Genomic DNA, 22,893 nt, shown 5'->3' with positions numbered 1-22,893 from the left:
TGGAAGAGCAGCTGTGAGAGAGCTAGATAAAATCCTTAAAGATGTCTCTCTGGGAACCAAGATCAAGATAATCTAAACAATGGTATTCTCCATTACGATGTAGGGATGTGAAAACTGGACAGTGAAGGAAGCTGACAGGAAGAAAATTGATTAATTTGAAATGTGGTGCTGGAGGAGAGTTTTGCGGATACCTTGGACGGCCAAAAAGACAAATAAGTGGGTACTAGATCAAATCAAGCCTGAATTCTCCTTAGAAGCTAAAATGACAAAACTGAGGCTATCATACTTTGGTTACATTATGAGAAGACAAGATTCTCTGAAAAAATCAATAATGCTAGGAAAAGTAGAAGGCGCAGTAGGAAAAGAGGAAGACCTAAAACAAGATGTCTTGACTCAATAAAAGAAATGATGTCCTCCAGTTTGCAAGATCTGAGCAAGTCTGTTAACGATAGGACATTTTGGATGTCTTCCATTCCTAGGTCGGAGGCAACTTGACGGCACATAACACACAACTATTCTGCAATTGGCTTTACATATCATTTTTGTACCAAACAAATTCTAGTACTATCAGTTGCTTCCCATCTTACAATGTCAGTGGCATGCAGGTTTCTTTTTCTTGTGGTTTAACTTTTGTGTAGGGTTCCTGTGCATGTTGTTAAATTATTACATTTCTTTATTACATTTCTTTTTCATGTCCAAATATTGGTAGTAGTTGGAGTGATACCTCCATAGAATGCTTCTTTGAATTAATCTTTCTTTACGTCAGAACGTATTAGGTTTAACTGCCCCATTAGTTCCTTTCTAGTACAAGCACAGGACAGAAGAATTTGATTTTGAGGAGAGGAAGGAATGTAGCATGAATACAAATTAAATCTATCTAACCCCTTCTTCTCGGCAGAATCTGTTTGGCCCAAAGTTCGAGTTCCATTGAAGGTTTTACGGACCACAGAAAACAAACTCAGTAACCGCTTCTTTCCCTATGATGAGATTGAAACAGAAGCAGTGTTGGCCATTGATGATGACATAATCATGTTGACCTCTGATGAACTGCAGTTTGGTTATGAGGTAAGACAATTACTGCTTCTCACAGGAGTTAGTTGTGTTTTTGTTCTCAGAAGTATTATTTAAGATGCTCTTGTATTTCTAACAGTGCCAATCAGCATAAAATGTTTGCTGCTAATTTGAGAATGCAAATTTAGAAAATTTAAGACAGGATTTTCAGAGTCAATATATTGTTCCATGGAGGAAAGAACTTCACGTTGTCCTTGTTCAGTCACTTAGATTTTTAAAACTAGTTATGCCAGTGTTCCAGTTTAGATTTGAGGTCCAGCATCACTTTTTCTACTGATGCTAGAGAGTCAAAGCAAGAAAGAAAAGGATGCAGCAGAGAGTGTCTGTCCTTTTAGATAAGTTTGGCACATACTGGTACCAGAAGAAGAAAATGAGGTGATGGACTGCAATCCATGCCCATAATAGTAACAACAACAACAACATTCGATTTATATACCGCCCTTCAGGACAACTTAATGCCCACTCAGAGCAGTTTACAAGGTATGTAATTATTATCCCCACAACAAAACACCCTGTGAGGTGGGTGGGGCTGAGAGAGCTCCAGAGAGCCATGACTAGCCCAAGGTCACCCAGCTGGCTTCAAGTGGAGGAGTGGGGAATCAAACCCAGCTGTCCAGATTAGAGTCCCGCGCTCTTAACCGTTACACCAAACTGGCTCTCATCTCTTCTCTACAAGACCTTTGACCTTTGCTCCCTTCAACCCAGTGGGTGGAGAGCAGACATGGACACAAATTGAAGTACGAATCCGATTTCGTGATGAATCAGGCCAATTCATGTTTCACAAAACATGTTTTGTGGGGCCGCAGTTTTCACGAAATTCATGACTTCATGGGTCGATTCGTGAATGATTTGTGATGCCAGACAGGCTGGCGCCGATCCATTGATTCTCTAGGCAACATAGGCCTGGAATGTCTGCAGACTTTTTGTTGCCATTGGAAACCCCAATCTTAGCCCACATAATTGCCCTGCCAACTGGAGAGCTTCCATTCTGCCCTATATAGCAAGGAGCAGGGGGGTTAATCCCCTAGGCAACTGAGGAGATGGGCCTTCTGTAGCCGTGGGAACACCAACTTCATCCCTCCAAACCCTGTTAGGCAGGTCTGTCTGCCAGCCAGAGACCTCCTGTTCTGCTCTGTTCTGCTCTGTGAGCATTTCTTATATAAGACACAGCTCTCTACCATGTGCTTCTCAGTTCCAGTATACAGAGGGAGAGGGAGGACCTGTTGCTGGGATTTGGAGTGAGTAGAATTGGGAGCTTTTGGCTGGATTTGCTGCTGCTTTAAAAGAGATTGAAAAGCCTCTTTCTTATTTTCAGCTCTTGGCCTTGCTGGGAAGGTCATTGGGTAAGGGTGTCTTCTTTCCTCCACCCCACCCAACGCCAGTCTCAGGGCATTGCCTGGCTCTGGGGCCTAGCTTGACTGAGGCCTACCTTTTTTTTTTCTTTAATTTTCTTTGCTTATATTCTTATTTAGAGCATTTGTTCTTGCTGGCTTGTTGGGTGGCGGTGGGTGGAGGAGAGCCTGCTGAAGGCTCCCTGCCAGTTTGGCATCTCTGGGTATGAAGGGGACCACTCATTTGCCCTGGGTTCTGACAAATCACAAGACTAACAAATCGTTTCGCGAAACGGGACAATATCGTGAAAGTTTGTGATTCGTGGAATGTGACAAAACACGAAATGCTCGTTTTGTTTTTTCCCATTTCATGCCCATCTCTAGTGGAGAGTTCAGTGTCATCTGTGCGAGAGTGGTTCCTGGAGATCTTCCAGTAAGCTTGAAAGATACTGCTGTTGAGGGGAAACACCGCTTCTCCTCTTCTCCAAGATCTTTAAGCCTCAAGGGACACTAAGTGCTAGAGAAAATAGTTTTTAGTATGTTCAGTTGAAAATTTTAACAGCTGGTCCAAGACAAACTGTTTTAGCTATAGTATCAGGAAGAAAGAATTAAAAATGGGGGGTGGGGAGATATTAATAATACCAGAAGTGACTCCAGATGAGGAAATTATATTTGGATTAGCAGTTATATGGACAGGCAGGCCAACTTTTCCTTTTTTTTGAGGGAACATCCAAGTTCCCTCCATGGCAAGTTTAAGCTCTGCCACTTAGGCAGCATAAATCGGAGCATGATCAAGTACAGGATACTTGAAAGTAATTCATGCTTGACTCTTCCTTTTAGAATAATAGTATTAATTGGTATTAATTAAAAATAATAGCATAAGATACATGTGTATAGTTGTGCCTTTTTTGTATTGCTTACATGCTTAAGTGCATTCCTTGTAAGGAGAGTCCCATGAGGAGCACCAGAATTCTCTTGTGCTCTGTTTTAGAAAGACAGCATTTCTCATTCTAACTGCTGGACAGAGGCAGCCCATGAATGAAAAGGCTGGACCTTGATATTGAAATATTCATAGTAAGTGACAGTAGTATGGTAGGCATATATTTATATATGTTACGATTTAGCTGTCATTTTTCTTTTAAATGCAGGAAGTTCAGAGCATTTTGGAAAATTCTGTATCTGTATCTGTAACTATATCTGTATCTATATGTCTGTCTAAGAAAACAATAATAATAAAGCTTAAATGACAATTCCAACCAATTGAGAAGAGCCTTCCTAAATAACTTTGTTCCCTTCATCCTAAAAATGGTAATGGATAAACTTTGACTTTCCTATGGAGGGAATTCCACAGCTGTTTGCCACTGAAAATGCCTTGTTGTATCCCATCAGTAATTTAATTTCTCAAGTTGATAGAACTTGGAACAGGGTGTCACCACTTCTGCTAGCTTTCACATTTTTATTCTACCCAGGGATCTCAGGGTAGCATGTGTGTCAGAACAAGACATGGAATATGGCAGACCAGGAATGTAATCTGGTAGGATGTAGTTCAGGACTTTGTTTAGCTTCCTGTGTCACTGCTAGTTTATAGTGTGTGCCATGGTATGCTGATTATAGTAGAACCTGTTGGAATGAACGCCAAAATTGGGGAGGAAGGGGCTGGAATTTGAGCAAGAAAAGTTACTGGAAACTTGTGTGTGTACTTTCAACTAAGCTGTCATTGTGGATTTTGACAGTAAACAGCAGCTGGCATTCTCTTTAAAGGCTGAAGAATTGCGAATGGGAAGGAGTAATATCAAGCAAGTCACTTTATAGTATATATAATAGGTCACATTTCATATTTAAATACTCTAGTATGGCTCTTGTTAGGGTGTTAGTTTCCCATACTTGAAATGATGGAAGCTGAAGGATAGAGAAAGTAAGTGATGTTCTCAAGGTTACTTAGTGATGCAGCAATGGGATCTGGAGTCTGTAACTCCTAGTCCCATGTTTGAACTGCTGGGTCCATTTCACCTTTTTTATTTGACTGATGTTGGCCAGATGCTTGGATGTTAGAACATTGCCTGGATATTGTTTGTGTGAACTCTGTGCCATTTGGATAAAGCTTTTTCTGTTTTGGCAAACACATCTGAGTCTTGCAAAGATGTTTAAAAAAGAAAAAAAACAACCCCCCAATTAATAGAACAATTCTGCCATCTACAGCAGTGCTAATCAGATGGGATTTTAAAGAATCTTATCCACTGTATCTGAACTGCTTCAAAATAAGTCTGAGCAGTATTTTTAAAGGAAAACACAGCTGAATCAGGCTAGTGTGACCAGCATTATATTTTGGGTTGAGTAGGGGAGTAACAGTTTTCTCTGTGAGAAAGCATAAAGGAAAGTGTGTATGCAGTTTTTACCTTCAACCCCCAAATTGGTTACTGCAGATCAATCTTCCCTAGGCCAAAGTGTCTTTGACTTGTATGACAGGCCTGAGCTGGCTACCAGATGTTTAACTTGTCCTCAGCCCATGGTAATTTATTTATCTGTTTATGTATTTCACCAGGAAAGTATCTGTTGCATTTCTGAGTAGTTTGCAAGTGAATGTTGAGGGAACAGTAGCAGCATATAATGTTACCAAGAGAATTTCTTTCAAAGTGCCTTGCTTCAGTCAAGAGAAACATTTGGAAATGTGCCATTGGTAACCTTTGTTATCTTTCATTCTCCAGACCCTGTTTTTAAATATGTGGCAGAATACTGCAGTAGAACAGGCTCCTCTGGCCATATCGATTAGGGCTTTTTATAAAAAGGTGGAGGGGGGCTTCAGTCTCTGTATACTTACAGTCATAACAATTAAAATAATGCTCCAAGTGTTAGACATTTTTACTTGTTTAAAAAAAAGTGATGTATTTATTGCATTGGGTAAAACATTTGAAGCCAGAGCACTGTAGTCCCTGTGTGCAGTTTAATTTAAGGATATGAGGAATTGTTACTGCTCTGAAACCTAGAAGTGAATGCTTTGTGAGTAGTAAGAGGACAGCTTTTGAGTTGTTGTGTTGACAAATACTGTGCTGTGCTCTTAAACTGTTAGAACTATACACCATTTCTATTCATTCATAAACTGTTTTTGTTCTCCTTACAAGGGTTGTAAGGAGTTATGGGTTGTGATTTTATTGTCTACTTAATGTAATTTTATCCACTGCTGTAACTCACCCTGAGCCTGCTCATGGGGAGGGAGGGCTATAAATTGAATTGCTAACAACAACAACAACAACAACAACAACAACAATAAGTTGAAAGCAAAAGAGCAAAGAAATGTAACTTATTCAGGCAGTCATCATTTTAAAAATTGAACGCAAACTAATCAATCTTGCTCTGAACCAGGTTTTTACACTTTGAGCACACACAAGGGTGGAGATTCCACTTCTTTTAACTGAGACAGAAGAATCTAGAATTGGAGAAAGATACTGCAGTCTATAAAAAATGTGTTTCAATTTAGTCTTCTGAGTATAGTTTTGATAACAGTTTTGGTGTTTCTGCACATTTATCATTGATATTTTTGGAGTTGCCAGTTAGGTTTTGTGTGCTGTGAGTGAGGCAAGCCACTTAACCACTTTCTACCTCTATACACCATTGAGAAATGGTGGTAACTGTAAAAACAGGCTTCGTGTATAAAGGTTCTTTATTAAGGTTGTATGGCAACATGAAATGCTAAGTGCCTGTTAATGGCTGAACAAGGAAATTTCCCTTCTTCCTGTATAAAGCTTTGGCTTGGCGTACCTTTTTCTGGGTATTCATAGAAAAATAAGTCAGTCATGGTGCAAAGCCAAAGTGTTTCAGCTAGGTTTGGAAAATGGTTGGCTTGCTGCTGTAGTGTGTTCTACTGCTCTTAGATACTCAGTCAGAAGCTTTCAAAGGTTGCCGTTCTTCTGCAACAGTCTTGAAAATAAGCAAGCACTGTGACCTATGTGTGCCCCAACTTTTATCCATATTCATTAAATTTATTTGATGAATAGATTTTTTTAGCCAGTTATAGAATAATGCATGCTATGCCAAGCATTTACAAAAACTCACCTATGTATGTGGACAGTACATGGTGCTACATTGAAGTGACTTAGATTGAGTCATTGTTACTCCCACTTTAAGCTGAAGTTTGCACACCTTTTATAGGAAGAACACAATCTAGCTCAATCCAGGCATTGCATTCCTGATTTTTAAACTTTGGTTTAGAGATTAGAAATGGGGTGCTTAGATTGAGCATCTGTTTTTGGAACCACAAGGCAACAATAAATCATCCTTCTGCTCCTATAGAAGGATCTGTATTCCAGCCATATTCCTTCTTCACTGGGGAAACAAAGGCTGTTTAACAACTGCTTAGGCATTGAAGGCCATTCGCAGGTACTAGCTGCTTAATAGTTTCTCTCATTTCTTCTTCATTATTATGAGTGCTGGAGACAAAAAGCAAGGCAGCAATGATCAACACCTCAAGAAACTTTTGAAAAGTATTTGTATATAAGGCAATAATAATACAAAAGACGTACTAAGTTATCTAAATTGCAGTAACTTAACAGACTTACACATGCAAATTATATAATTTCTGGAGAGAATTTTAACAATACTAAATGTTGGGATGTTTTTGTTATAACTTGGCCAGTCTCCTTTCTCTCCATCCTCTTTCCAGATGTTTCAGTTCTGCAACCTGGCTCATGTGGTGGTCTTGTTCCAGATTCTCACTCCCCTGTGCAAATAGAGGACACTGTTAGGGTTTTTTGCCATCGTTCACTCCATATAGACTGCTGGTCAGCAAGTATAGCCTCCCCAGCTGAGCTTGCTTATTTTTACTGTATGACATGCCTGCTGCCTTCTTCCCTGATTTTTCTGGTCTCTTTGGCAACTGTTTTTTCCCAGCCCTTCTTTCCTTAAAACAAAACAGCAGTGCCCCAACACTCACCCAATTTCCAGCTTGGCCTCACTTAGGCTGGGTTCAAGTTCTAACTTTAGCAGATTATGCATTAATTGATAGATGCAAGAAATCACCATCTCTGTGAAATTTCAGGTTCTAAATTGGACACACAGGGCAACTAATGTGAAGAAATGGGACCAGGCACTATGGAAATTTGGGAGTAGAACTCCTCCCTGTTTTTCTGTATGCTTCTGTGAAGTATGAAGCAGCAGCCCAGAGGAAACCTGAGCAGGGCACCCTGAAAACATGTACACTGAGTTCTTACAGACAAGTGACCTTATGATGTAAACCCCACTTGCCCCCCAACACTGTGAGGCAGATTTTCCCTCCAAAACAGTCAAGATTGCTTGCTGTGGTTGTGCAGCCTCTGGTTGCATGTCTCTGGGTATAATTTAAAGGTCTTTTGTCCCACACTTTAAAACTGATATATATTGGCTTATATCCCAGCCCAAATATATGGTCGTGGAGAAGTAAGAAGCCACATCTTCTTTAAATGAAATGGCACTAGAGGCTGAGTAAAGTTCAAAAGGAAACAGCAGGTTTATTAAACAGACAGGGTTGGTCTGTAGATAGTCAGGAAAAGAAAAACTGAAGTAAATTTTGGTTGTAGAACAGAATAATTCACAAGCATTAGGTACAATATTGAGCTTAGGTTCAGTAGTTACAGATCTTAAATTGAGAGGCTGGTAGTTTCAGACTTAGGTTACTTTAACAAGGTTCCTTCATATATTTTACTTTACAGCACAGCGCTCTTTTCCCTTTACACCAGACCCACCAGACCCTCTTCAGAGCTAAACCCCCCTTTTTAGACACTCGGCAGGAATTATTCTTTTCCAAAAAAACATAACCCTGATCACTTGGCTGCTTTCACACTTTAGTTCCTTAACTAAAAGTTTTCCATAAACCTAAAGCTGTCCCAGTTAGGGCAAACTTTTCCTTTTTCCTCACACAGAGGATTATTAATCTGACCCTCCTTGTCAGACTTCAACTCCCTTCAACAATTCTGTCAGCACCAATTGTTACCTTCTTACTGGCCAATTACAGAGAAGGGGGAGCAGGTTGTCAATCTTTCTCCATTCAGGCAGTATTTTAACCCTTTCTCTTCCACTGTCTGGGTGCTGCACTTAGTAAACGTTTCATTTAAAAGGCCATTTTGTCACATACCTTTTTACATTTTATGATGCTCACCGAAGGAAACAGTGATGCACAGTGAAGCCACATTGTCCACAAAGTGTCATAGATATAGTTTATCCTTGTTCCAGCTTCATTACTTCAGACAAAGGGAAATACCTACACCAGTGCACTGTTGGGGGGAGGTGAAATGTATTGCTTAATTTTCTCAGAGTCTTAGAGATAGATGTACACAGAGGTACCTATAAATTATGGCAATGAAGAAAAGAAACAGAAAAAGTACATCAAAAATCTCTTTACCTTGTCTTTTATGAGCTATGTATTCTCCCTAATACTGATTTCTCAAAATACCCCCTTTCAAACTGAACACCTTTGGGAATGTGTCCACTGAGTAATGCAGCCGGCATTATATAGAACTTTGGGGTGTATTAATGATGACTTGTCTGTGCTCTTGTCAGCCTGTGTTTTGATCTGCTAGTCAGTGGCAGAGTAATGAAGTGATAGGAATAGCATCCTGATTGTATCCAGCTGCCAAGACCAAGGCAAGGGCAAAGAAACTATTCATGTAACAATAGTTCTACCAAAGCACCTTCTATAGAGACCTAAAAATATAAAACATCAAGCTTTGGTTTCTAACTCTATTTCTATTTAATGGAGGAGGAGGTACACATTAACTCTCTAAAATAATTCAACTATACTTAGTAGCAATATACTTCATATCAAAACAATTTCTATTTTGTTTTTGTTTCTCCATTTAAAGTGTTAACCTTCTGATCAAAGCATGTGTCTTCCCCTACGTCTAAGCATTAAAGTAAGCATTATTTTCAATGTATTTTTGTATTGTATCTTCAGAAACACATTTTCATTTTTAAAAGGAAAGATCATGTGAAGCAATTGTGTCTACAAGTGCTTTATGAAGATTGTTTCAGACTGTTATGTCACAAGAATATTTTTCATTTGCTGCAAGTGTGATATACCAGTCACTGCAGAGTCAAGGATTAAAGGAAAAAGTTCCTTTAAAACTGAAGTTGTTCATGGGAGCATATGGTAACCAAAAGGAAACTGAGAAAGCAAAATTGACTGTGAGAAAAGACTGGTATATGGCAAAACCTTTTATATTGCAAGGGAAATGGGGGTTGGTTGGTTGGCTCCTTAACGTGACTCGAGAAACCAATTGAATTTTTTTTTAAGTTAGAGGTCCCATAAAGATGGTGGTCCAAAGCATCTTTACACATGGCCTATATTGACATGGGCTCGCAATCCTTTATTGAAACTAAAGACTTTCATTCATTAGAAGTCACTTATATGGGTTTTGCCATCAACTGCACACTTTACAGAGAGCCACAGTGGCTCTTAGTTCTCTGAGTGTACCAGTGATATATGTTGAAAGTGTTTAAGTGTATAAGAAGAGGACTGTTCCTACAAAAACAGAGGGACAAAACAAGTTTTGCTTTCCATTGTTTGAAGACTGTACGTGTCTGTTCTTTCAAGTGTTGTCAACCTATTTCCAATCTTGACTTTTTGTTTGTGTGTGTGTGTATGATGAAAGACACATGAATAATTTACACATGAAAATATACTGCATGTTTTCCCTATATCCATGTGTTATGGTAGGGAAGGGGGGAAAGGTGACTTTCCTTGCTGCGAATATCTCTCATACCAAAACATACCCGGAAACACTCAAGTACCACCTGGAAACATGTAGACTAACTTGTGGAGAAGGAGCCCTTTCAGCTCAGTACTAGAACAGTAACAAAGTCACCCAGTGAAAACCCTGGAAAATATCTTATAGTAACTACATAACGCCTATGCGATCTGGTACGTACTTTATTTTATTTATTTCAAATATGTATTCCACCCTCCCCGCAAGTGGGCTCAGGGCGGATAACAACATATTAAAAATACAATTAAAAATTCATCTTCATTAAAAAAACAACACATTTAAAACAGGATGGTGGACAGCCTTCACAGGGAGGGTTAAGATGTATACACCCCCCTTTTTTTTTCACAGGCCGGCAGAGGCCCAGCCTCAGCCATATGCCTGGCGAAACAACTCTGTCTTGTAGGCCCGGCGAAAAGATAGTAGGTCCTGCCAGGCCCTGATTTCAGCAGACAGAGCGTTCCACCAGGTGGGAGCCAGGACCGAAAAGGCCCTGGCTCTAGTCAAGGCAAGGCGGGCCTCCTTGGGGCCAGGGACCACCAACAACTGTTTGTCCCCTGATTGGAGTGTCCTCTGGGGAATATATGGGGAGAGACAATCCCGTAGATACGCTGGTCCCAGTCCGCACAGGGCCTTATAGGTCAATACCAGAACCTTGAATCTGATCCGGTTCTCCACTGGAAACCACTGCAGCTTGCGTAAGAACGGTGTTATACGCGCCTTATTTGGCAATCTCGTAATAACACGCGCTGCTGCATTTTGTACCAGCTGTAATCTCTGGGTCAGGCTCAAGGGCAGCCCCGCATAGAGCGAGTTACAGTAATCTGGCCTAGAGATGACCGTTGCTTGGATCACTGTAGTTAAGTCACGGGTTGACAGGTAAGGGACAAGTTGCCTGGTCTGCTGCAGATGGAAAAAAGAGGACTTGACAACTGCTGTGACCTGTGCCTCCATTTTCAGGGAGGCATCCAAGATCACCCCCAGGCTCTTAACCCTCGGAACGTAGGGAAAAGATTCAGAGAAACATCCTTGAGAAATATATTGTACTACTGAAGTCAAAATTATTTTTATAGAAAGGTTTATTATAGAAAAAGGGGGACAATCGTTGGCTTCAAAAGGGGTTGGAAAAGGGATAAAACACAAAACGGGAAGAGCCCTCTAACTCAGCTTTATCTAGATTGCAGCATGTTCCTCAGAGCATGTACAGAGTTCCTTGCAGTACCAAGGTAGTTGAGGAGTCCTTAACCCATGGTTCACTGGTCTCGGGGTCTCCAGATGTTCTGAAGTGCAGTGGGGACAAATAAAAGTCCACAGTTCCCAAATATTTATGGGCAATGGCATTGGACCTAAGCTAGCCTCCTCTGTGAGATTGATTAGGGGACCTAGCCAATCCCATGTAAAGCTGATATCAGAGGCTATGCTATCAATTATACAGTTATTATAGGATGGTCCCACCCTATTAATAGCTCTGCACTTCCATGACAAAATGTAGAACTGGCCCAGACTGGTTTGTCCTTCATCAAAGAGGAGTTAAGTCTGATTAGGTAGCTCCAATCTGTACTGAGCAGAAAGAGTTACTCTCATTCAATTCTCACTGTTCCAAGAACCTAGATACTGTTAGGGACGTTCTTGAGCCATACTGAATTTAGGGTTTCTTTCACTCTATACAAGAAAAAAAATAAGTTAAACAGCCCTAAATATATTTATTCTAAACCGAATATGCTAGATTCAGAGAACAATTTTTTTACTACGCAATCTTTAGTCCTCTGGAATCAATAATTCTAGAGATCATCTGAAGGGCTTGAATCATGCTGAGACAGACTTGGTTTGATCAACATTCAGGCATTTTGACAGTCAAATGCACAGTAGTTTTGAGCAAATCACATGAAACAGCTTATTATGTCACAGTTCCATGTGGTTTCTACCATATGTTGGTAACAAACAATGGAGGAAAAAAATTACTGGAGTCCTTCAGTAATTATGTATCTAAAGACCATTTCACATGCACTAGGGGAGCAGAATTGTACCAGATACCCTATCCATAAAAGTTTACTTGTCCCACTTTTGATGCTTCTGAAGTTGGACATAATATTGTTATAATAATTTGTAGTCCACAATGTGTATTTAGAAATGTTCTACCTCTTACAGCTCTACTTATACTTGCTTTAATTGCCCCCCATGCATGAAGAGTTGTTCTCTGCCAGTGAGTGTTGGTATTTATTTCTACCCTCTGTAACACAAGTTAGAGAGCCAGTTTGGTGTAGTGGTTAAGAGCGCGGGACTTTAATCTGGAGAACCGGGTTTGATTCTCCACTCCTCCACTTGTAGCCAGCTGGACGACCTTGGGTCAGGTACAGCTTCTAGGAACTCATCAGCCCCACCCACCTCACGGGGTGATTGTTGTTGTTGGGATAATGATAGCATACTTTGTAAACTGCTCTGAGTGGGTGTTAAGTCATTCTGAAGGGTGGTATAAAAATCTACTACTACTACTACTACTACTACTACTACTACTGTGTCAGTAATTGTGTGTCTGCATGTGTGTACAAACTAACTTTTTAAGGCTAAATAGACAAGATGTATGATGTTGGGACAGCCCCCATAACATAAGAGCAGGGGAGCCAAAGACTGCAGCTGGGGTGGGGGGAGTCCTTTAGTACCATGGTAGAGTGGAACAGTGGCTGAAGTAAACCCATTTCTCTGGTGACAAAAGGGTGATTATAGACTAGAGCATGCATGGAGCAGCTGTGCCAAAATGGCAGAAACACACTTACAAGAGCAGGAGATAAGGAAGTTTGAGAAAGCTATGGAGCCTGTTCAAGAATTGCCTTTTAAAGGGAGGTTAGCTACCTGAGGAGTATTTTTCCATCCCTCTCATAGAACTATGTAGGGAGTGAAGGACATGAGCCTGGGAGGGAAAGAAGGGAAGCTATAGGAGGTCTGACTTGCATCCACTGTATCCTGAAGCAGGAATCATACCTTGATCCCTCTACTCCCTCAAAAATATTTCTGTCTAATTGTAGAATATTGATTGTGTATATAATCTTAATTAAAATATGAAATTGTCTGGTTTTTTAGTGAATACTAACTTAACATCTCCATTGTTCTTGTCAGGTGTGGAGAGAATTCCCTGACAGACTAGTTGGGTACCCTGGTCGCCTACATTTGTGGGACCATGAGACAAATAAATGGAAATACGAGTCAGAGTGGACCAATGAAGTCTCAATGGTGCTTACAGGAGCAGCTTTTTACCACAAGGTAAAATACATCATCAAGGGTAAATGGGAAGCATGTGGCATGGTTCTGAAATAGTGGCTTCATATTTGCAGGAAGCTGGCAGAGGGAACTTTGTATGCCAATAATGGGCAGTAGAGGCCTGACAGAGTGGCAGTGATCTTCCACTCTTTTTTTTCTCTTTCTCTTATGACTGGGAAAAGAAGATGTGATCCAAAGATAGCCACATTCTATTAGTGGATAGGCCTTTCTGGTGAAATGCCACAGTTTAATTCCCCTACTGCATTTCATAATACATGTTTATCATGCGTCTTTAGTTGTAGCATACTATAATTCTGATAATTATAGGCTGATTTATTAGAAATATATGGATACAGATGCTGTCCTCAAAACTAATAATAACACTTGTCATATATGTTTACACTTGAGATATAATATCAGGAATGTCATAGCATGTGGTATTCTAGAGGCTATATTGTAGCTCAAACCCAAAAGCTCCTGTGAACATGTGGAATTACTTCCATAGTTCTTTGGATTCAGCCATCTGAAACATTTCAGTGCTGAGATATAGTTTTCCAAAACTATATCCATGCAGATGTATGAAAAGGGGAGAGATGTAATGATTGTATCTTTTATTTATTTCTGTGGTTGGTTCAGCAAGTTCAGCTTGTGACTTGATGTGGGAGAGTTTTCATATTTTAAGATGATGTATATGAGAAATATGCTGTAAGCTACTGAAAAGGACAGACAATATAGAAATGGAACAAGAATAAATGGTGGGCATGAAACACTGGAAATCTTTTCTTTGCAACCTTTATGAAGTGATTGAGACTAACATCAGCTGTGAAACTGCTAATTTTCATGAATTTCCAATTTCGGCAGGAATTGCATTAAACAAGTTTGCAATGGAATGTATCCATTCCAACAAGTCTCCATTCCAGTTCTAAACTGTCACTTCCAGTGTTATGAAAGGCTTGCAACTGTGGTAAATGTACATACAACCCATGTCTCACCTCTTTTTTCATTCTGCAGTATTTTAATTACTTGTACACATATAAAATGCCTGGAGACATCAAAAATTGGGTGGATGCTCATATGAATTGTGAAGACATTGCCATGAATTTTCTAGTAGCTAATGTTACTGGAAAAGCTGTCATTAAGGTGAGCTTCCTTCAACTATTGTCTCTCTAAGGTTACAGTGCCACAAAGTCTTAATTGCATATGCATCTGAATGCTGCTTTGTTTGTTGAAATATTTATAGGTCAGATTCTAATCTACACCAATTCCTGAGGCAACTTCCAACATTATTAACACAATAAAGTGTATTTCACAGTTAACATTTAAGACCACAATAAAACAGTGATTCAGTAAATAGCTTAAGAATACTTTTAAAAGACCAGTAGCATCACAGTAGTAAGATATTAACACAGAAAACAGCTTTCATTCAATCCCCAAGAAGAGTAAAGGGTAAGAGGGGGAAAAATCAGCAAAAAGCCAAGGGAGGGGGAAAGCATGGTGTCAGGTAGATGTAAGAGGAGAGAATTTTAAAGTTTAGGGCTGAAATAGAAAATACTCTCTCTCTTATGGCCATACATGCTGCCTTAGAACAGTGTCTGCCAAGCTTTTTTTGATGGAGGAACTCCTAAATTGTTTTTTCAAATCCTGAAGAGTCCCTACCTATGAAAAACTTCACAGGTCAGAAAAAATTGATGGGGATTGTCAAGAAAATTTATTTGTACAGAGCTAATATATATCAGCTTACATCATAAGAAAAAAGTGAAGTATTTTTCCTTTCTTTTTGTATTATCTAATCTTTTTAAAATATCAAAATATCAAATCAAAATAAAGTGTATTTGAACATCAAAATAAGGTTCACATCCAAATTCAATATTACTTCAGAGAGTGATATTTGGGCTTATATATTATTGCACAAATGTTGAATTCTTGGCTTGTTTCTTGTGGAACCCATGATAACGTCCTTTGGGATGCCAGGGTTCCACAGACCCCTGGTTTAGAAACACTGTCTTAGAAGGAGATGGCATTACAGAGCAGGGACTTTGTCAGTGACCTTTATTGAAAGGCAGAGTCAGATACAGAAGCAAATGGTCTTTTAAATGCCCTGTTCCCACCATTGAGGGTAACCAGCACTTTAAACTGAGCTCAAAAACAAAGCAGCAGTTTGTGTTGTTTTTTTACTGTCATGTTGCAGTATGTTCCTAGTAACTTTATCAATTGGCATTCTTGCTACCACATAAGTTTTTGTACCATCTTCAAAGGCAGCCGCACGTAGTGCCCAGTACAGTATGTTAACATGGATGTGATCAGAGCATGGATATCTGGCCAGACTATACCACTCAAGGAAAGTCTCTCAAGGAAGGTCTGGCACCAAGTGAAGTTGGGTAAAGGAGCTGTGCACTACAAAAGAACATCTGTAACTCCAATAGCATCCTGCAGTTGTGAACCTGGTCTTCTAGGGGGGATGCAGTCCCATCCAAAATAGATGGTCTCTTAATCCCTGTTTGGCTACATTGATAAACAGTATTTAAGTCTTAATGAGCTTCACTTTGTCCACTGTGTAGTCAGGCTACAATGGATGTATCTTTTCTCATTTTCTTCTTGAAATGATTCCCTTTCCTTTTTGTTTAATGCCCAGTCCTTGAAATCAACATGTTGTCTAGGATAGTGTAAGATTTTTTTGTTCCATTATCTATGATAATTTTGAGTGGAGAAATTTGGGGGAGAGAGGGGAAGAAAGTAAATGGATTAAACTGAATGGGGGAGGGGGACAGAACAAAATTAGCAGGTGGTGGAAAATTCCCAACCCAATCTATCCATGCCTATCCTAACTGGCAGCAGCTGATTTATAGGAATGCTAATTGCAAGAATGTTAATTGTAAGATCAGTTTTTTTAAAATGAACTTTTATCCCAGAATTAATTTCCTGACATGTTTTCAACACATTCTTTGGCCTGGATGTTCACTTTGTCTGCTCATTTCAAAGCATGTCAACTTGGAATGAGATTTAGAGGCCTCCAGGCATTACTTCAATTAGTAAGGTCTGCTTTCCTGCCTGTCCATCATCATTTACCCGGGCTGGTGACTGTGTTTCCTAGAAAAGTCTTTAGAAGATAAAGCATGTGTGTTTGCTGTGAGAGTGTCTGAACTGTGCAAGGGTACTGCAAAGTAATTTGGCACCTCAGTGCAGTTGGGAGAGCCTCACAGATTTTGCCAGTTAACTCAAGTGAGCAAAGTGTGTCTGTTGGATTAAGGTTACGGTGAAGTATGGGGAAGCTGTATTTCATCGCTCTTATGGCTGCATGAACAAATGGTGTTTATACAAGGACCTTGGCAGCAAGAAAACAGTCATTAAACAGGAATTAAGGAGCTTGTCATCGCCACCACTTTCAACATACAGCCAGCAAACTCCTCCTCCCCACGCCTTTTTATTGGACCACTGTGATCTTTGCAGTCAGCTGGGCCAGATGGAACTAAATGGCATTGATTTTCCCCCACCCCTCCCTTTTCAGGGTTTTGACTTACACACTACAGATAAGTGCAAGGGGTGTTGTGCTGCTTTTCTGTGTATTACTGATAGGGTTGTCCTAACTTTTACAGGTGACCCCTAGAAAAAAATTCAAATGTCCAGAATGCACAGCCATAGATGGATTGTCGCTAGACCAGACACATATGGTGGAAAGGTGAGTGCCCCTTCTTTGCCTCCCTGCCATTTCCATTGTTTGCTTTACTGTTTCTTCAAATTTAGGATGAAGGTTGTATTTACAAAAAAAATTACAATTTGTTATACAAATCTTGTCTACCATAGCAGTTTTAGTACAATGGAGTAGCCCATCATTTCTTTTGAATTATGGCACTACAGGATTATGAAAGTGTAGTTTTCTGTTTCTTGGTTCAGCAGATCTCCTGTGTGTGCATGTGGTATATTATATACTGTGTTTTAGTATATTTAGATATACTGTGTATTAAATTTTATTAAACAGATGCTTAGAAATTAATTGAGTTATTCTTATGTTTAATGGGGAAACACATATTATATTAAAAATGCACATATTGTTTCAAATGAATGATGACTTACTGGCATGAGAGTTTACTAAGAATAAAGCATTTATAAAGGGAGAAGTATTTGACCTTCTGTAATTGGAACAGCAGCTTAGAGATTCAGATGGTGTTGTAGCTGATTCTGTATAGCAATAACCAAATATTTATGCAGGCTAGAACAAGGTTCTAAAAGATAGTAGATATACTTTTTTCATTGTGTTGCTGCCAGCTCATGATCTTTTCATTGCCCAGAGCTGCAGTCTTAAGCATCTGTTCAGATATAATGCACTCTTCTATATGGTATTTTGGTACATGGTTCATGAATGAATCCATTTGAGTATGAAGAGCAGATTTTACTTCCTTCTGAAATAGGCTTTAGTGATGCTCTTATGCAGTGCTATTTGGGCATGTTTAGCCTTTGCTATCACCCATACATTCCCCAGAGGGGAAAGGTATGAGGAGCAGTTTGAAATGAATGCTTTACATGTGAAAGAAACAAGCGGGAAGATCATGCTGCAGAAGGCTTGTACTAGAGGTGGTAAAAACAAATGGCATGTGATATGAAAATGTTATATATCAAGGCTCTGCAGTTTTGGGGAGAAGGCCGTAAGATCAAAAAGAAAGATATGATCTTTGATTAATTTTTTGAAGTGCATCTGTCCTAATACCTCTTTTGTGTTACAACTGGATTTTTGTATTTATTTGTGCACTTTCCATTACCCATGATCTTTTTTCTGAGAGATCTTTGCTGAAATAGATATGGATATGGGATTGATTTATGAGATTACGAAAAATATATATAGCCTGAATTTTTAAAAATTGCTAAGTAGTTATGAGAGTAAACACCAAGCATGATGAGAAATTATTTAGGACAGCACATGAATGCTTATTGTGAAATAAGAGGATAAAATTCAGGAAGAGCTATCAGGAAGTACTCCTTAATCATGGTATCTTATGCTATGGAATAGTTTCCAAAAGAAGATGATTGATTCTTCAAAAATCTTAAATGTGAAATGAACCCTATCATATTCCTACAAGGAGTTTCAAAAACTGTCACTGTGTGTCTAAATCAAAGGAAGAACTGTGTGCTCTTCAAATGGAGCAACATCATTTAGCTTCTACCTAATCTAACTATTTTTAATTTTGAGAACCAGGACATGGCAAAAAAAAAATGCAGCTGTCAAAGTCAAAACCCCATTTTAGGATAGGAAGATTGAAGTATGAAGACTTCTTCCTGTGAATCTATTTCTTTTTCAGTTAGTTGTCGTGGTATTAAATCTGCTCTCAGGTGTCCATATGTAAAAGATGTACATTGAGATACTGTCTAAAGCATCAGCTGAAGATGCCAGCTTGTTTCTAGGACAAACATTTTCTTTTTAATAGTGTAACCATTCTAAAAAAGAGAAGGAAAGAAAAATGATACATCCTGTTTATAGACTGTTTGCATTGACTTTAGCTGTCTCCATGTTCAGAGAAATAATAGTTCAGTGTTTTGGTACTACATGAAAACAATTTCATGCTCTTTATCCATGCACTTTTGTGAACGCACCCCCCCCCCCCGAAGTTCTAACAGCTATATTCCTTAAAATGAAATTGCTCTGCTGCTTATTCTAATATCATTGTGTATTGGAGGGGAGCAAACTCAAAATGATTTGTTTTACAAAAATATGGGTACTTTAATTTCACTCAGCTTGGACAACGAAAATAAACCTGTCAGTTTCAGGTTTTGTTTTTTTCAAAATGTTGTATATTAAGCTTTCAAGTACAATCAGTACCATAGACACCATAAATGGAATGCTTGTTTATTTAAGAGCGGAAAAAACTGTCTCCAATGGATTATAAAATAAAATCAAGGAATATTTCTTTAGGCCTTCGGTTTCCTACATGCTTATTTTTGTAAGCTCTGTACTGAACACAATTTGACCTGACAGTAGCCCTTTAAGAGAGATGTTGGCAGCTAATCCACCCTAGTTTGCAGTGTGTACATTGCTTTAAGAATTCTTGGAATTCTGGAAGGGAAGAATAGAGAAGCTTTGACCCCCACCCCACCCCCATGCACATGTGCAGCTGACAGCATCCCTTTCGACTTTGCTGTGATTAAATGCTGTTATCAAATAACGTCATCTCTTTTCCAAATCTCATATAGCACGTGAGGTTCCCTCTCCTGCTTCATACATCTGATAGAGTGAGTTCTAACACACACAGACTTCTGCCATAGTAAATTTGCTCATCTTTAAGGTGCTACAGGATTCTTTGTTGTGCTTGCTACAATTTATTAACACACTCTGCTATTTGTCTATTTTTTATCCACATTTTCTTGTGGATAAAACATTTTCAAGAATGTGAGAAAAGGTCAGGTTATTGTAAGATGGCTAACAAGTAGTCAATAGGTGACCCTCACATAAATGGGACATTTTCATTACTAAGCAATACATTTGTTTCTGTTCTAGGTCTGAATGCATTAACAAGTTTGCTTCTGTCTTTGGGACCATGCCTCTGAAAGTAGTGGAGCACCGGGCAGATCCAGTCTTGTACAAAGATGACTTTCCAGAAAAACTGAAGAGTTTCCCCAACATTGGAAGCTTGTAAAAATGTGCAAAAAGACAAATTGGATGCTGAAATCCAGTACAGTGAACAGTACTACGAAAATCATATGGCCCTGAACAAACATCCAGCAAAATAGTATGGAAGGAGGATATGGAGATGAATGCCCCATTTAGGCATTATTCAAGCTGCTTCAACAGGGCTCAACACTTTTTTTTTAAAGCAGAGCAAAGCAGCTGTTTCTGTGCTGTATTAAAATATATTTCTGCCTCACTCTCCATGGGTCTACCAAAATACCAAGAAATATTTATTTATTCCACAGAGATTACACATGGACACACACACAGAGCCTTTGGTCATACATGACAGAAAATCAGTGGCTACTGAACACCAGTTACTGTGGAACTCATCACTAATCTCTTATGAAAGCAACTGTCTTACTTTGTTGCCTGGCCCCAGCCTGCCCTTAATCTATATGATTGTCTTATTTGTAGCCTGTGAGGTTGACCTGTAGCATTGACTCTTTCACTAGTATGCCAGTCTTCTTGTCCATCAGAAAAGTGGCATGAAAATAAGTTAATGGTCTGCTTTACAGTGGGAGTAGAAACAAATAGCAGCCAGCAATTTACTTCATTTGGATATATTTGTTAGGTGAGTGTACAATTCTCATGTTTTCCATTGTATTTATAAAAGAGAGTTTAGTCTTATAAAAGACTGTACAGTTGACCAGTTACAGACACACACACATCAAAGTGTATGCAATGAACATTTCCATTTTTGGTTGCTTAGGTGTGTCAGTTGTATTTTTCCATCAAGCTTGGAGTAGTTTTCAGTTCAGTGTCATCTCCCAGGCAAGTGAATGTATGGGTGGACCTGTTTCCTTGTCCCCTGGGTTCTTCCCCACTGTTGGATCAAGTCCCTGCTTTCCTTCAGTCTTTCTAGTATCATCATCTCTATCTCCTCTGTCAACTGGTCAAGGTTAACTTTCTGACATGCTATCCTAAAGTGGCATGGTTTCTAATGCTGTTGGTAGCACAGTTTAGTGCTAAGTTAGTAGAATGACATGCATTGGCACAAAAAGGAGTAGCAGGTTGTACTGGATTTTATAAAACAAGTCTCTCTTAGTCCATCATTGTGGACTCTACCACTTAAGTTTACCCCGCTAATACTTCAGTCTGCCATTTGGCTTAGCAGGGGTCAGCATGGAAACTGGTACAGTCCTGTATAGCTTGGAGATTTTAGATGTACTGAATTGTGCTGAAGAAGCTTTGGTGGTTATTTTCAAGATAGAAATTATACCAGTAGAGTGTTATCCAAACCCTTGGCTTGCATTTGACTTTGCCACAGAGGTGTATACTTTCCCAAAGACAAAGAAAGCATAAGTAATTTTGTATGTGTGGTGCAGGTAAACAGCTGCTAGCTTCTGAATTTGAGGAATAATTACCAAATATGTAGCAAAGAAAAGTTCACCTGCTGTGTTCACAGACACTGGAGAGAGAACTGGAATGCTGATTGGCAAATAGAATCTGATGGTCTGGTGCCATTTTGCCCATGACACTTTTTGGGGTGCATGTCCATGATGTTTTAAATGTACATCAAAGCACATCAGGTGTGAATACAGTAAGGAGTTGTGATTGACTGGTCTCCTTTATATAAACGTAGTAGCAAACACTAGTATTCCTTCGCATTGTGAAAACAGGAGTTTTGAGAAGCAGTCTGAAATACGTATCTGTATCCTCTTTGAAAACTTTCAACTATGAAAAGGAGCCTTCACTGAGGTCACAGAGTGTTTGCTAACTAAATGCCTCAGGAATCAAACAGGAAAAAGTATCACAGGAATTGTCCTAAATCATTTCAGCTATGTTTGTACCATGCTTGTTTTTTATACTCTTTCAGTGGTCTGTAATGTAGACATTGTCCAGGGAGCACATTTCCCAATGTGTGTATAATGCATAGAGCTGGATCCTGCCAGCTTTCTCACTCGATCTCACTCAGTACCCCTCCTCATTGTGAAGCCCTCATGCTGCATGACATTTGTCTATGAGGATTTTGTGATCTCCCACCCAGGCTTTTTAGTTGTCAAAAGATACTCCTCCTTCCTCTTTTACCAGATGAAGAGCTGGTAGGATTCAACCCAGTTTATTTTTTAAATGTAAAAATTAAAAAAAAATCTAAAACTGCAGTGTGCTTGAGTTAATTTCCTTTTGTGTTACTAGCTTCTTACTGTTTATAACTTATAAAAGATTAGTGGAAGATAATTTTTAAAGGGGAAAAATCTGGTGAAATGAGAATATTCTATTGCAATCACTCATAAAATGTGTAGAGAGCTACAACAGTGAACCCCAATGGAGTACTCTTCTGCATGTAAACTGATCAATCCAATGTGGTGCCTGCTTAAGAGTTTCCTGGTGCTTGTTTACTGCTTTTCCAAATCTTCTCTTCCCCCAAAGCAGAGACTCTTTTCTCCACATTATTGAAGGAAGAGGTGCTTCAGAAGAACTCAAGAGGCATCACCTTTGTGTCTGCATATACCATCTGTTCAGAAACAACTGTCTCCATTGTAGGAAGATGCTTAGCTTGGAACCTTGTGTCATTTTGTGATTGATCTCATCCCCTGTGGCAACCATTTTGTGGTAGGCTGTGCTCAAAATTCAAAAGTACCCACAAGCTTAATGTCAGGGATCTCTGATCTAGAAGATCCATGTTGGTCTCCTCTCTCTCTCTCTCTCTCTCTCTCTCTCTCTCTCTCTCTCTCTCTCTCTCTCTCCCCCTCCCTCCCTCACGGAATATTCTCAAAATTAAGCCCACCACTTCTGTGGTGCCCAGTTTGTTAGTGTTGAGTTTCTTACCTATGGATAATGTCTATATTTCTTTTGTGAGAGCTGGATGTTTTCTTTCGGAGAATATCTCCATGCTGAACCATAGTTT

The 22,893-nt window shown here is 39.3% G+C and overlaps 1 protein-coding gene across 1 annotated transcript in view; it reads left to right on the top strand.

Moving 5' to 3' along the window:
* EXT2 (exostosin glycosyltransferase 2) overlaps positions 1-22,128 on the top strand; it is a 139,806-nt gene extending 117,678 nt beyond the window's left edge. Inside the window, exons 10-14 of the mRNA XM_054971804.1 lie at positions 899-1,065; positions 13,247-13,390; positions 14,399-14,527; positions 16,981-17,063; positions 19,872-22,128. Of these exons, the coding sequence (XP_054827779.1) occupies positions 899-1,065; positions 13,247-13,390; positions 14,399-14,527; positions 16,981-17,063; positions 19,872-20,010 (662 nt within the window). The 3' untranslated portion in view covers positions 20,011-22,128. The remainder of the gene's footprint in view (positions 1-898; positions 1,066-13,246; positions 13,391-14,398; positions 14,528-16,980; positions 17,064-19,871) is intronic.
* Positions 22,129-22,893: the final 765 nt, after the last annotated feature.

Source organism: Eublepharis macularius, chromosome 2 (genome assembly GCF_028583425.1).
Source record: "Eublepharis macularius isolate TG4126 chromosome 2, MPM_Emac_v1.0, whole genome shotgun sequence".
In the NCBI taxonomy this organism is placed as follows: domain Eukaryota; kingdom Metazoa; phylum Chordata; class Lepidosauria; order Squamata; family Eublepharidae; genus Eublepharis; species Eublepharis macularius.
The sequence above is the reverse complement of the archived record's forward strand: the minus strand, read 5'-3'. Positions and strand labels throughout refer to the sequence as shown.